Source organism: Sycon ciliatum, chromosome 10 (genome assembly GCF_964019385.1).
Source record: "Sycon ciliatum chromosome 10, ocSycCili1.1, whole genome shotgun sequence".
NCBI classification, from domain to species: Eukaryota; Metazoa; Porifera; class Calcarea; order Leucosolenida; family Sycettidae; genus Sycon; species Sycon ciliatum.
The window spans coordinates 7,349,107-7,364,173 of record NC_088652.1 but is presented as its reverse complement, the minus strand read 5'-3'; the positions used below and the strand labels follow the sequence as shown (position 1 = coordinate 7,364,173).

The 15,067-nt window shown below is 48.3% G+C and overlaps 1 protein-coding gene across 1 annotated transcript in view; it reads left to right on the top strand.

Annotated features, from left to right (window-relative positions):
* LOC135826583 (ankyrin repeat and sterile alpha motif domain-containing protein 1B-like) overlaps nt 1-15,067 on the top strand; it is a 48,483-nt gene that overhangs the window by 18,409 nt on the left and 15,007 nt on the right. The window contains exon 5 of the mRNA XM_065339187.1: nt 12,713-12,814. Within this exon, the coding sequence (XP_065195259.1) occupies nt 12,713-12,814 (102 nt within the window). The remainder of the gene's footprint in view (nt 1-12,712; nt 12,815-15,067) is intronic.

The window sequence follows — 15,067 nt, the reverse complement described above, 5'->3', positions numbered from 1 at the left end:
TGTGACTATGTCGTGTTTGACCTGGAGACTACTGGTCTCGATGACTCGGCAGAGATAGTTCAGTTTGCTGCATCTGGGCTTGGCAAGACCTTTTCCAGGTATGTGTTGCCTTGTGGTGGCATCCAGAAGTCAGCATTGGAGAAGACTGGTTTGTCCGTATCTATTGTTGGTGGACAACGAGCTCTCGTCAAGTCAGGCAATGCATTGAAGACGAATGTTCTGCAGGAAGTCGCGGATGATTTCATCGACTGGCTTGACAGTCTGCGCTCAAAGTCAATGGTTCTTGTGGCCCATAACTGCAATTGCTTTGATTGCAGAGTCCTCCTGCGCCCGTTTGCTGCATGTGCTGCAGTTGATAAGCTGCTGGAAGCTGTACACGGGTTTGCGGACACATTGCCAGCGTTCAAGGAGGCTCTGCCTGGCCTTGCTTCGTATGCGCAGGAGCGACTTGTTGCGGACTACGTGGGAATGACATACGCTGCACATGATGCTGTAGCGGATGTCGATGACCTTGCTGCCCTAATTGCCAAGTCCATGTCGCAAGCTGTTCTGGCAAAGCATCGCTACACAGCCACATCGGCTGCAGTAGTCATGAATACACTGCATCAGCTTGCTGGCCCCAGAACAGCGGAACTTCTGAGCAAAGTGCCGAGATCCGCCCTCAGTAAGTCCATGGCAGAACGCATTGCAAGGTCAGGGTTGGGGCACAGTGACCTGAACCTTGCCTACAGCCGCGGCCAGCGAGATGGGCTGACTCGGGTTCTTGGCGAGGCTGGCAGTGACGGGAAACCCAGTGTGACCAAGACCGCATCCGTTATCAAGAAGCTGGCTGATCACTTTGAGTTGATACCACCTGGAAGCAGCTCCTGTGTGACAGCTGCAGCAACCACCCCAGCCACTGCTCTGCAGGCCAGTTCTTCTTCAAGTCTTGCTGCTTCGGGTGCTTCTGCAACCAGCTCCTTGGCAACGCACAGTTGCTCTGGCCATGTCGCAACAAGTGTGGCCACCACCAGTCCACCGGTCCCTCTTCCCACACTGTCGCCAAGGAAGAGAGCTCTGTATGAAAGACGACTGCGAGAAGGCTACGATTGTCCTGACCCGGCATATCTGGAGTGGATTACTGCAAGGAAACGTGCAGCCTAGATGAATAGATGTGACAATTGAGGTAAGTGTGCTCATTTTATTCAAGGTTTTCTATTGGATTGTAGAAAAGCTACACATGCTTTACATTCCTTTTGATATCATGAGTTCTGACATGTATGTTCACTGCTGTCATACATCTATTCTCCCTATGCAAAGCCAATAAGGCACTCTGCAATCTGTGTATGCCTATCTATGGCTTTATGTTTCGATGTATGTATGTCTTTCAGTATACATAACAATCCACTCGTGTGCGTGTGTGGGGGGGGGGGGGGTGTGCGTGCGTGCGTGCGTGTGTGTATGTGCATGTGTGTGTGCATGTGTGTGTGTGCAAGCTGTAGAATGGTGCAATCCCAGCACAAGCTGCTATGGCTTCTGCTGTAGCATCGCTATCATCGCCTCCGGCGATGGGCGTCCAATGGTCCAATGGTCCAATGGTGTGCATGTGTGTGTGCATGTGTGTGTGCATATGTGTGTGCATGTGTGTGTGCATGTGTGTGTGTGTGTGTGTTGTTTTTGTTGTTGTTGTTTTTTATTTGAATTCGCAATACCAAACGGGCAATAAGCCCAATTATATGGAAGCGAATAAAAGAATGCTAAGAATGAGGCATTGGGGTGGATGTTATTTCAAGTGGAAAATACTGATCCCGGGAGGTACTACAAATAGGTACAATGAAAATCTGAAAAGGCCATGGTACTGTCGTTTACCATGCTGGAAGCAGCTACATGGAGAAGGAAAAACAACAAGAAAGACGTTATATCTCATGTATTGGACAAACAGAGCTAACAGGAAAAGACCGTTCGTTATATGCCTATACATACTGTCCGTGTGTGTGTGGGGAGGGGGGTGCATGTCACTGTTTCTCTTCTTTTAAAAACGTTTATGGCCTGAGAGTGTACGGGTACACGGCTGCTGCGAAATCGGCCACGGCTTTGCAGGAACGTACACTGGCTGGCAGAGTGTTCCACAGCGCAGGTCCACGGAAGAACGGTCGGCGAGTGCCTGTATTCGTCCTGGCCAGCGGGAGAATGAGCCCGGCGTTGGCTTGATGTCGAGTTGGGGCCGTGGTTGCGGGCTTCAGCTGCTTTGAAAGCGCTGTACTACATTGGCCGTTCAGGCCGCGCCAGATGAGATCGAGGAGTCGGTGGTGTTGTGTCTCCTCGATTTTCCGGAGGGATATGCTCTCCCTTTGGTGGCTTACCGAAGATGTGGGTGGTAGGCTGAGCACAGCGCGGATGGCACGGTTCTGAAGACGTTGGAGTTTCCCTAGAGCGAAAGCTGAGAGGGACGTGCTATAGGCCACACTTCCATATAATAGGTCGGGCATCACAACGGATTTTAGGTATTGGACCCTGGCCTTCTGGGAAAGGGATCGCCGGGCTCGCCACAATGCTCCAACTTTCCTGTTCACCTTCGCTGTAACATCGTGGATATGAGGGTCCCAGGTCAGTTGCTCGGTGATGGTTAAACCCAAGTACTTGGCCGCAGTACAAGCAGGTAAGCGGGTCTGATGGCAATTTACAGCGATACTGGTTTGCGCATCCCTCCCACAGATGGACAGAACTTGACTTTTGCGTTCATTCAATATCAGGCCGCGGTTTTCGAGCCAGTCGGCCAGCGCAGTGACGGATGACGAGAGTCCCAGTGAAATAGTTGCCGTGTTGGAACCACTTTGGTACAGTGCAATATCGTCAGCAAATTGTATGCTAGGGGTCGGGTGAGCTACTGCAGCTACCGCTCGGGTGTATATATTGAACAAGATAGGCCCCAATACAGATCCCTGGGGTACTTCACTTGTGCATACTGTGATGTTGCTCAGTTCGCTACCGATGCGGACTTGCTGTGTCCGGTTTGTAAGGTAGCTAACGAGCCATTTCATCACCGTACCGCCAACTCCAATTTCAAAGCAGTCCTGGATCATAATTGCATGCCGCACTTTGTCGAAGGCCTTCGACATGTCAAGGAAGCACACTCCAGAGGAGTCCTTCTTGTCGCGAGCCATTTGCAGCTGATCAACCAGTAAGGCTAGTGCATCACCCGTCGAGTGCTGCCGGCGAAATGCAAACTGAGTTTCCGGGATAGCGTCGGTGTGGTCGAGGTGCCGTACAAGCTGCCGCTGGACCAGCTTTTCCAGCAACTTTGACAAAATCGGAAGTAGCGACACTGGCCTATAGTTTGTCGGCTGAGACGGATCCCCAGACTTGAACAGCGGGCTTACAGCCGCCAACTTGAAACCGGCAGGCACTGCACCAGATTTCAGTGACAGGTTGAAGAGTGTGGTGACAGATGGTGTGAGGACCTCGGCACAGGACTTCAGCAGGAATCCTGGGACACCGTCGCTGCCCGTTGCTTTCGCAGGGTTGACTTGACTTAGTAGACGGTAGATTACGGAACAAGAGGCTGGCTGGAACGTGTGCAGGCTATCCGATGGAAGTGGGCCGACGGGAGAGGCTAGGCATGATGGGCGCTTTGGATCCGTCACAATGTCATGAAAAACGTTGGCTACCTCTTCGATGTTGCAGGTTGGTTCGGTTTTCTGCTTCCCGCGTCCGGTGACGGTATTGATGACTTTCCAAATCTGGCGGGGGTTTCTGGAATGTTCTTGGCATTGACGTGCGAAGTACTCATTCCTACAACGGCGATACATGTTCGTTGCCTGAGTTCGAACCTTCCGGTACTGCTGGTGGAGTTGAACATTTCCTTTGTCGGCCAGCCAAAGGCGATGATACCTTTTCTTCTTCTTGTCCAGCTGATAAATGTCGCGGTTTGACCAAGGCACAGGTTCTGCAGATTTCATTGCCCCTTGTACAAGCGGGGCGTGTGTGTGTGTGTGTGTGTGTGTGCATGTGTGTGTGCATGTGTCTGTGCATGTGTCTGTCACCCATGCTTGATTGCGTGTGTGTGTGTCCATGTGTATATAATTGGGGGGTGGGGGATGCATCTAAGTGTGTGCTTGCATGTGTGTACATGCGGTTGTCGTTTGCCTCTTTCTTTTAGGTCCCATTCTTTTACCACAGTACAGGAACGTCGTTGATGCCTCAGATGCCAGATCCATATTCGTACTACAACAATTGTAGCCATTCCCATGATGTATTGCTTGTTATTTTGTTTCCCATCCGGTCCTCTTGTGCTATAATTATATTGAGCTTGTCATTAGCAAATTGTTTGTACTGCATTCTGTGTCTATCTTTTCACTAAACTTAGTGGTATTCTTCAGCTTACTAATATTCTACTTGTAGGTACTTCAGAGCAGTATTGAAGGCACATACGCAGAGTTTTTCGTATAGCAGAGCTTTTACAGAGCTTCTATGCAATGTTCTAACACTCTTATTTAGATGCACATGTATTCTACTGCTGCTGCTGGCAGTGGTGCACCGGCACCTGCGAGCACTGATATGTGTATGTGTGTGTGTGTGTGTGTGTGTGTGTGTGTGTGTGTGTGTGTGTGAGAGAGAGAGAGAAAGAAGGATCATGTTTTATGTGTATGTGTGTGTTTTCCGCTTCCATTCCATTCTTTTCGAGGTACTCTCCTTGGGTCGAGTTGAAACCCCGCATTCTGATATTCTGGTATTAGTTCTGTGCCGTATGTGTGGTTGCAACAAAAGATTACCACTGATAAACTTTGTTTTCTTTCTTTTCCCTATGTATCATATACGCAATTGTACACGATATTGACCAAAAAAAGAATGGGTGATACTGCAAGAAAATGCCTGGTGACCCCACCAAAAAATTATGGAATGCTGTTCGATCGTTCTGGAAGCTAAGGGGAACTCAAAAACGAAATAAAAAGGGGGTGTTTATGAAAAAGAATTCATGCCCCAGCCACCTTAAGCACAACTCTGTACAATAGGATTGTGACCAATAGTCACATAGCAATGAAGAGAGTGTTTGGACTCGATCGTACCACCCCCACTGAACTAGTTCTTCGCTTATATCACCTCTATTCTTCGGAACAGCATATTAGCCTCAAGCTCTATGTTTTCGTGTACTGCTTCTTGGCCCAGCATTTTGCTAATCCTCTTCTTCAGTCTTTGTAGCTGCTTCGGGCAACTGCACCTGGTCACCCTGCATGCAACCGGGGCAAGGCACAAAGAGCCTTAGTTCTGCCACTTGTTTATACCCAGTATGGCATGCACTCTATTTCTTTTCTGGCGGCAGCCAGATAGAATTCTCTTCACGCTGACTGTCGACAGGCCCACTCTCTTGCTCTGTTAATTAACATAGTTAAACTTTGAAATAGTACAACGTTATCTTTGGTAACATCATAGTCAGCTGCGTTGTTACTGACACTCTCCCTTGTCCCTTACCTTGATTATTGTTCCTGATTCCTCGTTTGACATTGTCTCTCTAATCCTTTGTGTCTACGTCGAGTACTCGATCGTTCTCTGATTTACTATTTTATTGCCCATCTCCTCATTCGATTTATTTGCGTTGTGCGCAGGTAACGTTCCTTTCTTTTTGCTATAAATTTATACCCGTGCGCGTGATGATGCAAGTCGCCATTTTCCCATGCCGTCTTGATGCACGATCCTTTCTTGGCTTGAGACAATTATTTGATTTGACCCAAGAGTACATGGGTTCTTTGTCGGTTAGTTGACTTAGACGATGTTTTACCGACACAGGCGATACTTGTAGTTTTACTCTCTCTCTCTCTCTCTCTCTCTCTCTCTCTCTCTCTCTCTCTCTCTCTCTCTCTCTCTCTCTCTCTCTCTCTCTCTCTCTCTCTCTCTCTCTCTCTCTCTCTCTCTCTCTCTCTCTCTCTCTCTCTCTCTCTCTCTCTCTCTCTCTCTCTCTCTCGCTCTCTCTCTCTCTCTCTCGAAATGTATTCCTATCTGTAATTGAAGACTTGTTTTCTGCTGGTTGGTGTACCAGGTAGAGGATAGACTGAGGCGCAGCCAGTAGTCTAAGTCATCGAGAGTACTGCAGAAGCGTGTGCCACGGTCAATTGACTTATCGGAGTACAGTGTGACTCAGAATTAGCGAAAAACTCGGCCATTTGAAAATAATCTTAACCGTCCACCTCTCAACACTGCGCTCTTCGTTATCTACCTCTACTGGGGAACTCTTATTGAGGAAAACACCGGTCTGAAAGATATAGATTATCTACCAAAGAACGAACTTCTTCGCTATGGAGTGGTGTTGTGACTGTGGGCCAAGAGTGCAGTGTGGAGAGGTGGACGGTTAAGAGCAGTGTTGCAACGAATATCAAAATCACGAACGAATATTCTAACGAATATGCACAGTACGAACGAAAGAATATTCTACTATTCTACCCATACAGACGAGCCCTATTCAGCACACTATGTATGCTTCCTTGATATTTGAACCAGAGCGCACTGACACATGACCACATCTTTTGTGGAAAAAGTCGAGAAAATCGCGATTTGTATTCCGCGGCAATAATATACGTGTGGCGAGTTGCTGTTCTTGTTCTCCTCGCGCTCAATAGACTGGATCTGTTCTGGATGCAAATCCGGCTTTCTTGCAAGTAAGTTTATTTGTTTGAGTTTGTATCCCATGTTGCGCCGAGTCGCCTAAAACGGATCGTTGCCGATGTATCGAAGGAAGAGCCTAATGACTATGTACTGCAGAGCGGAAGAAGATGACATCCTCGCGCTCCATGCGCAGAAATGTAGGTTTGCAGCGTACGGCAAACCGTTGTTATCGCTGACAACCAAAGAGCAGGCAAAACCCACGCGCGTGGCTAGGCGCGCAACAATGGGGGTGTCTGGCATGCAATGGCGGGCAGCTGTATTGGGGGAAGCCCAGGCCGCACGACGATTAGGAGTACGCCCTTATGTGCAGGCGAGACTACCCTGTATTTGCATAAAGGTATCAGCGCTACTAATGCAATGTTTACTACAAACAGGGCTCATGGCGCCTGATCTCTATAATTATTAGGAAGCAGTTCCTTTCATGGCACGGAAGGACTCCAGTGCGTGTACTACGCCTCAGCCAAGGTACAGTACTACAGTTGCACTCGGTGAAATCCGGCCCGAAGTGCGAAGCCGGCGCCGCGAAGCCAGCTTCCATTACATCACTGGCGATTTGTGTGTACGAACTCAACTCTACGCACCTCGTGTAAAAGTTCGGAGTGCACGTGTTGCATGCTAAAAACCGCTCAAAATTTCTTTCATTCACTTCACGAAGTACAGCTCAAGAAGAGATAGAGAAGAAGGACATGACCATTCCCAAAATCTCGTACAGAGCCCACAGTGCAGACGAACAGCAAACAAATGACACACAAACATGCTTCGCAATCCCATTTCCAAAATGAGGTGAAACCATTCTCTACAGTTTTCTGCGCAAGCCCTATTCAAAAATTAAAATAATGAGTTCTTTGGAGGAAATGAATGGACCGTATGCGTGTTAAAACAAAATGGCGTCACGATTTATTGAAAGTGGTATAGTTGGTGGTACGAATGTTCAAACCCACTTCATACTGTTCGTCTTCTTTTTGACATGCTCTCTTTCCATCGTCCTTAGCTTTTGTTTGTTGAGAGCTGTTTTGGCTTTCTCCTATACCTCTGGGGGATGCCAAGTGATGGTTTTGAGAGGCTCGTGATGGCTGTGAGCGAGAGTTTGCCGATCGGCGTCGTCCTCGCTATAGCGATGAAAATACTAGTTACTGCGCACCTGGCAGATATCACAACACGTCGGAGCGTCCAGGAGCAAATGAATCTTGGGTTTTCACTGGAATCTAGTTCCTCCAGCATCGTGCAGCCCACCGTCGGTGAATGGCCGTCCAGAAAGGTCGAACCTGGTCTTCTGCAGCATCTTGCAGTCCTGCGAGGCACACTGAAAACGCCTGTCATGTATTCTACAAATAAAAATCACGAAGTAGTGGACTTTATAGTGATGAGTCTATCCTGTATGCTGCAAAAGACGCAGGAAATGTCACTGGTGTCCGTACACTGGACGCCAATATCATCCCAGTCTTCTCCTGCAGGATCTGTTTGACTTTGACATACCGGTATGCAGTGGGTCGACATTGGCCTGGTTTGGCAGCTATCTGCCTGGGTGGATGTAGCAGGTTTGCATTGGCGCGTCGTCCAGTCCGACATTTTCTTGTAACTGTGGATTACCGGCAGGGTTTGAGAGGTTGCTCGTGCTGTGAACACATCTCTACTGCCTGTCTCGTCCTGGAAGTGCCGTCTCGCCGCTTCCTTGCTCTACAGTCACGCCATTATTTCGCTTTGTTTCGTGGTGCAGCTCAAAACCTGCCCAAACAACTGTGAGCTTGCAACATGGTATGAACAAATTGCACCACTCATGCTGGTTAACTAAAACCGGGATAGTCGAGTAAGCGAGTTCACTCCCTGGGCAAGATCTGTTCAGCGCGGGCTATTCCAACCTCCAAGTGCATAGTCACCGATCGATCCATGCGATGGTGCTTGACCTACAAAGAGCCAAGGTCTACGAGTACTACTATTGGATGCTGTCTACATGCAGTCAGCAAAATCAAAGTACCTCAGTATGCCCCAGAATAGGGCATGTGCATCTATAGCATGACACAACAGGGGTTCTGGCGGCACCTGTCAAACAAGCAGTAGCGACTAGTGCCAGTTACCTATTGGAGGCTAGCCGCTACAGTTTGTCACTGACGATAATTATTATGTTCACTGTTTAGACTGAGCACAATCAATGATGCCCAATCAATCTGCCCAATGTGTGTTCTGTTCCACTTAATTATAACGTCCCATCGCATCAACCCTACTACACGCACATGTCGCCACTCTAGCATGACTTGTGTTATTATTGTTTATTTTGATTTGCACGATAAATAGAGCACAATAAACGTTAACTTGACCGAAGGATAAAGGCGACTGCAGATAGAGGAACACATTGAGGTACAGGTACCGGCATCAATACAGTATCAGAGAGAAACAAACAAAAATGAGAGGTACGCAGAAAAAACTCTCGTAAGCCCAAGGGGAAGTGGTTGATGAGGGATGAATGCACTCTCCACACTCATCTACACTGTTCGTGGAAATGCACACATACATACAATAATATACAACATAGCAATAGCATGCACAGAACCGAACAATTTCATGTTCACACATGCAAGCACAGACCTGAACATTAGTACCAAAAGCCGATACATACAATATCCCCATACACACAGACGCACACACACACACACAATGTCCCATGTATGCGCCCGTGGCGAGAAAAGCACGCAAATCTACAAATGCACTGGATGTGAACCCACAGATTTTCTCTTATAGCAACGATAGCGGATCTGATTCTGAATGAAACACATGCACACAATACAATCATTGAATGCCCATCTGCAGATGATGGCAGGTCCTGAAAGAACAGGCAGTGTTCCAGTAATGGGGAACAGAACTTCGAGTGGCGAGTGAGGTATACACACACACACGTGCGTGCGCGGGCACACACTAAAGTATTCAGAAATAGAATCGACATTGTAGTATTCATTGGTTGGGGAATGGAAAGGAAAATAAAACATTGCTGTAGGTTATTGTTGTAAGGACGCTGGGAGCACAACAGAAAGGTAAGCAACTTGCTTTGAAGCAAAGAAAGTTATTATTCCACGGATCTCAGAAAGAAGGAACGTTCCAGAATGCTGCACTGGCAACAGGCGGCCTGTATGTGCGCGGCCCCATGCAGTCGGTCCAGCTGCCGGCCTTGCAGTGCTGAAAAGAATGTGCAGTACAGCATGTCACATAGTATCGCAGCCTGGAAAAATATGCGCTGGGAAGTCCTAGTTATGTGCTCACCTACACCACGATGCACCAATCTTCTGAGCTACTTTGGCAACAACTTTGTCCACTTGAGACTCCCATGGGCTGAGCCAGTTGTTGAGGGCTGCACCAAGGTGGACGGCAATGACCGCTGATGGCAAGGCAATCCATGACACACAGTCACTAGGGCATCGTCAACATGGCGCTGAGGCTGGATCGATAAAATCAACCTTTAGGCTGCCGCGGGGTTGACAACGAGGCCGCTGTCTCGAAGCTGGTCAGTCAGCCTGGTCACCGCCATTGACGAACCAGTCGCCACCGCCAGCAGTGGCGGTAGGTTGTGACAAGTGTGGTGCAATATTGTCAGCAAATTCAGTACTCAGGATAAGATAAGTGACAAAGGGAACGTTGTGTTTGATAATATTGAAGTGAACAGGGATGATCACAAACCCTGCGCGTACTCCACCGTGAGTTACAAGAAAATTCCGGACTGGACGACGAGCAAACGCCAACCTGCTACATCCAACCAGGCAGATACTATTACGATAGCTGCCAAACCAGGTCAATGCCGACCTACTGCATAATGTCAATGTCAAACAGATCCTGCAGGAGAAGAATGGGGTGTTGGCGTCCAGTCACTGAGTGTACAGAGACCAATCACATTTCCTGTGTCTTTTGCAGCTTACACTACAGGCTGAGACTAATCACTGTAGAGTCCACTACTGCATGAGTTTTATTTGTACAATACATGGCACGCGTACACGGTGTGCCTCGCAGGACTGCGAGATGCTGCAGAAGACCAGGTTCGACCTTTCTGGACGGCCATTCACCGACGGTGGGCTACACGATGCTGGAGGAACTAGATTCCAGTGAAAACCCAAGATTCCTTTGCTCCTGGACGCTCCGACGTGTTGTGATATCTGCCAGGTGCGCAGTGACTAGTATTTTCATCGCTACAGCGAGGACGACGCCGATCGGCAAACTCTCGCTCACAGCCATCACCAGCCTCTCAAAACCATCACTTGGCATCCCCCAGAGGTACAGGAGAAAGCCAAAACAGCTCACAATAAACAAAAGCTAAGGACGATGGAAAGAGAGCATGTCAAAAAGAAGACGAACAGTATGAAGTTCAAATGGTTTTGAACACTCGTACCACCAACTATACCACTTTCAATAAATCGTGACGCCATTTTGTTTTAACATGAATATCGCGGATTGAGTAGACGAGAAATAATAGCGACCCTTTACAGAGCAGGTCATACTCCGAGACAAATAAGTATGGACATAACCGGTTACAAGAAGACTCAGGTAAGTGAAACAGATCATCAATAATGTGATGAAATCGAAAACAAGTCACAAAAATCTTCGATTCTATTGTCCATGTTCAGGTAAAGGACACATGCAATCGAGTTGAAATTGGGAGAAGCGTAGCAAGACAGGCAGGCAGCGGAACAATGCCGAGACTCTCACCTGTGGGCATGGAGTTTGTTGCTGATCACAGCGCTGCCAATTGTTTCGCGAACAGTGAGAAGATTTCTGAGGTTCTGGACACGGAGCAACCTGGTGGGGAAATGGCAGCCCCCCAGCACGGTACGCAGAAGCCTCAGACGGAATAATTACAGGTTCAGGCGGCCGGTGCGTAGGTTTGTTCTGACAGAAGCAGCAAAGAACAGCCGGCTAGTATGGGGAATTGAGCATCCCTAGTTTGACTTTGACCGCGTTGTCTTTGCAGACGCGGCATGCATTGCCTTGGGTTCTGACGGACGTGTTATGTCCTGGTACCCGCAGAACGACAAGCCAATAGTCGAGGTGCCACACTGTCCAGCAAAGGTGCACGTTCTCGGGGCCAATTTACTTTTCGTAACCGTTCGGCATTAATTTTGTCCTTCGCTCCTGCGTGGAATGCAGCAACGCTCGCCCAAGGAATGGCAGCCGACATTGTACCGAGTGGCATCGGATTCTTTGCAAACGACTTGTCCTTGCAGCTCGACAATCCTACCTCCCACACGTCAGCTCAAGCACAGCAGGATCTCGATAGCGGAGTACCCAACATCCTGTTTCAACCTCCCTGCTCGCCGGACATGTATCCAATTGAGAATGTGTGAGCTCTTCTCATGAAGAGAATAATTCCACATCACTGCGAGAATGCTGACCAGCGGGTGCAGGCACTGCACCTGGAGTGGGACTGGTTGGCTCCCGACACGGTTTCCCCATACGTGGAGTCGATGCCACGTCGTGTTGAAGCCCTAATCAAAGCATACGGTGGCCACACAAAATATTGAAGCCATGCTGCTCTGTGTATGAAATAAACTGCTTCGAAACGATCTCCGTCTTTGTTACTTGTGCTGAACTGAAATGAATGTTACACTTGTCTTTGTTTGGCGCGGTTTTTTACACTTTGGTGTAAGCATGCATGCGTATGAGTACAGCACATGCACAGTTCATACGGCACACGTGCACACTAGCACTTGTACAACTTTGAGGGCGTCGAGGGCATAATCAATTCAACACACGTGAACAAGAATGTTTTGGTGTGTGCAGAGATGTCCATAAAATGATTCAAAAGAGTTCGTAGTACTCTATACTTGTGCCCATCATATGCCCCTCAACCCACAAGAGGAATATTGCAACATTACTTTGGCTCAAAAAGAATGCAAACTAACCAATCTCGTGCCCAGAACTAAAGCAGGTTTGGGGGTTTTCCAGCTTTAGCTTGTAAAGAGTTTGTCAATTGACTTACCAGAATGTTGTGCATGAGACTGCCTCACTTCGTAGTGGATTGTGCATTATACCCAATATAAGTACTTTTCTGATGGATAACGTATAGGAATGTTTGGTCATGTGTGTTACCTGTACACAGAACGGTTACCTTCCTGTGCATTACGCTGCCTTTGAAGGACATCTGGAACTCGTCAAGTATCTACTAGATCTCCAACCCAACACGATCTCTGCAAAGAACAATGTAAGTTGAACAATCTCTATCCTTGATTCTCCTTAAGCATTTTTCCAGAACACGGTTTGAGCGATATATTCGATGGCAACAAGTAGCATCTAGTCACTCGCGCCAGGCCAGAGCAACAGAACTTAACCTTAGGGATTCCACCATTTGCCAGTAAAGCAGAATGTATTGTGTTATAAGCCGAGTGTCGCATCATGCAGAATCAGAATACAGATCTTCTGGAACCAAGCAGTTGCTCTGGCAAGCGTGGGCTACGCAGACCATGGCACACCATTCACTCTTTGGTCCATACAATGGCCCTCCCTACATACTAAAGTGATGTAAATGTATTTAACATTCTACTGCCCATGCAGGAGTATAGAGTAGACACATACGCGTGCAGGATGCGACACACCAAAAGACAAGAGAGTGAGTTTGGAAGGATGGGAATATCGGGCAGTAGCTGGCCTCAATTGAGTGCGCGTTAACGAATCGTGTGGTCGGCCTACTGAGGGCAGGAGCTGTATATGACCAAGTGGGTCGGCCTGCGCTGAGCAGGAGCGGTTTGTGACCCATGCGAGTTGGTGGGTCGGCCTGCATTGAGCAGGAGCGGTTTATGACCCATGCAAGTTTAATAGTAGTGCGCGAGAGGCCAGTTATTCGAGGAGTGCCCGCATCCGTGTGTTTCAAAGTATGTGGAGTGTATTGTAAGAGTACGAAATGGGATCAGTGAGGAGCGTGGGTCAGAATTTGAAAGCTGACTGCAGGCAAGGAAACTGGAAAGACAGCGAGCTCTTTTGTTCTCACAGGAAATCTGTGCATGTGCAGAACGTGGGCATGTGATGTCTATGATACACAGCAGTATGTAGACAGAGCAAGATCGTGCACACACGTAACGAGGGTCATGCAACCCGTTATAAAGGCCAACACCAAAGCTCTCCACAGGTCTGCAATAGCGAGTGCATGCGTATTAATAGCACATTAGAGCTTGCGGTAATATAGGTTAACCCATTGCACAAGCCACCACTTCACATGCGCCCCAGCGGCTTCCAAAGAGCCCGCAGATCCCACGCTATTCATTGATGCATGTCAAGCAACACGTACAGGCACGCTGCGGTGGCATGTAACATGCGTACGCCGGAACTCACCTGAACTCGCCAGCCAACCAGCCATATGCGGCTGCAGCACACATCGGAGCTTGAACCCGTAACGCATACACCATACTTTGCGCTGGCCGTATTGCTACTTCATATTTGCTTTGCTTGGGTAGTGAGAAGAACACCGGTTTGTTCCTTTCTCACCCACCCACCTCTTCCCATCTATGAATACTATTAATATCCTTGATTCAACACAGGTATCATAATTCATGCAAGACGAAAATAAATAGGAGTGCTGGGCCAGCTATCTCCTCTCATCTGGCAATTATCACAGCCTTCGGCCATCACACTCATACTCCCACACTCCTGCCTCCTAACGGGCATTGCACTTCGTGCATGGGCCATTCACAATGCGGCCATTTCATGGGCGCCCATCTCATGGGCTGCACTTTGTGCGTGGACATACATACACACTATCATACAGGTCGTCCACAATCCGCCCAGTTCATGGGTGCCCATTTTATGGGCTGCACCTCGTGCATGGACTATCCTAAATGATTATCACATGCCAGATTCGGTTGCCCAGCACTCCATGAATCCTCTATATTGATGTGTTCTCTCCACTGGACTGCAATAGCGAGTCCATGCGTGTTAACAACGGTTAACTCCTACGTTAACCGAACGTTTAACATTCTACTCCCCATGCTAGAGTATAGAGTAGACACACGCGCGCGTGCAGGACGCGACACACCAAAAGACACATGAGTGAGTTTGGAAGAATGGGAATGTTGGGCAGAGTAGCTGGCCTCAATTGAGTGCGCGTTAACGAATCGTGTGGTCGGCCTACCGAGGGCAGGAGCTGTATATGACCAAGTGGGTCGGCCTGCACTGAGCAGGAGCGGTTTTTGACCCATGCGAGTTGGTGGGTCGCCCTGCGTTGAGCAGGAGCGGTTTATGACCCATGTGAGCTTAACAGTGGTGCGCGAGAAGCCAGTTACGGAGGAGTGCCCATGCCGACATTCCCATTTAGAAATATATAGATAGCGGGCGACAACAACCAATATAGATGGTAAGTATGTATTGCACAAGAGCGTTGTACTAGAGGCATAAAGTCAGACTGATATTGTGGAGTAGGATCGACAGAGAACGTTATCTGCATCCTAAGAGAATGTGTTTGCAC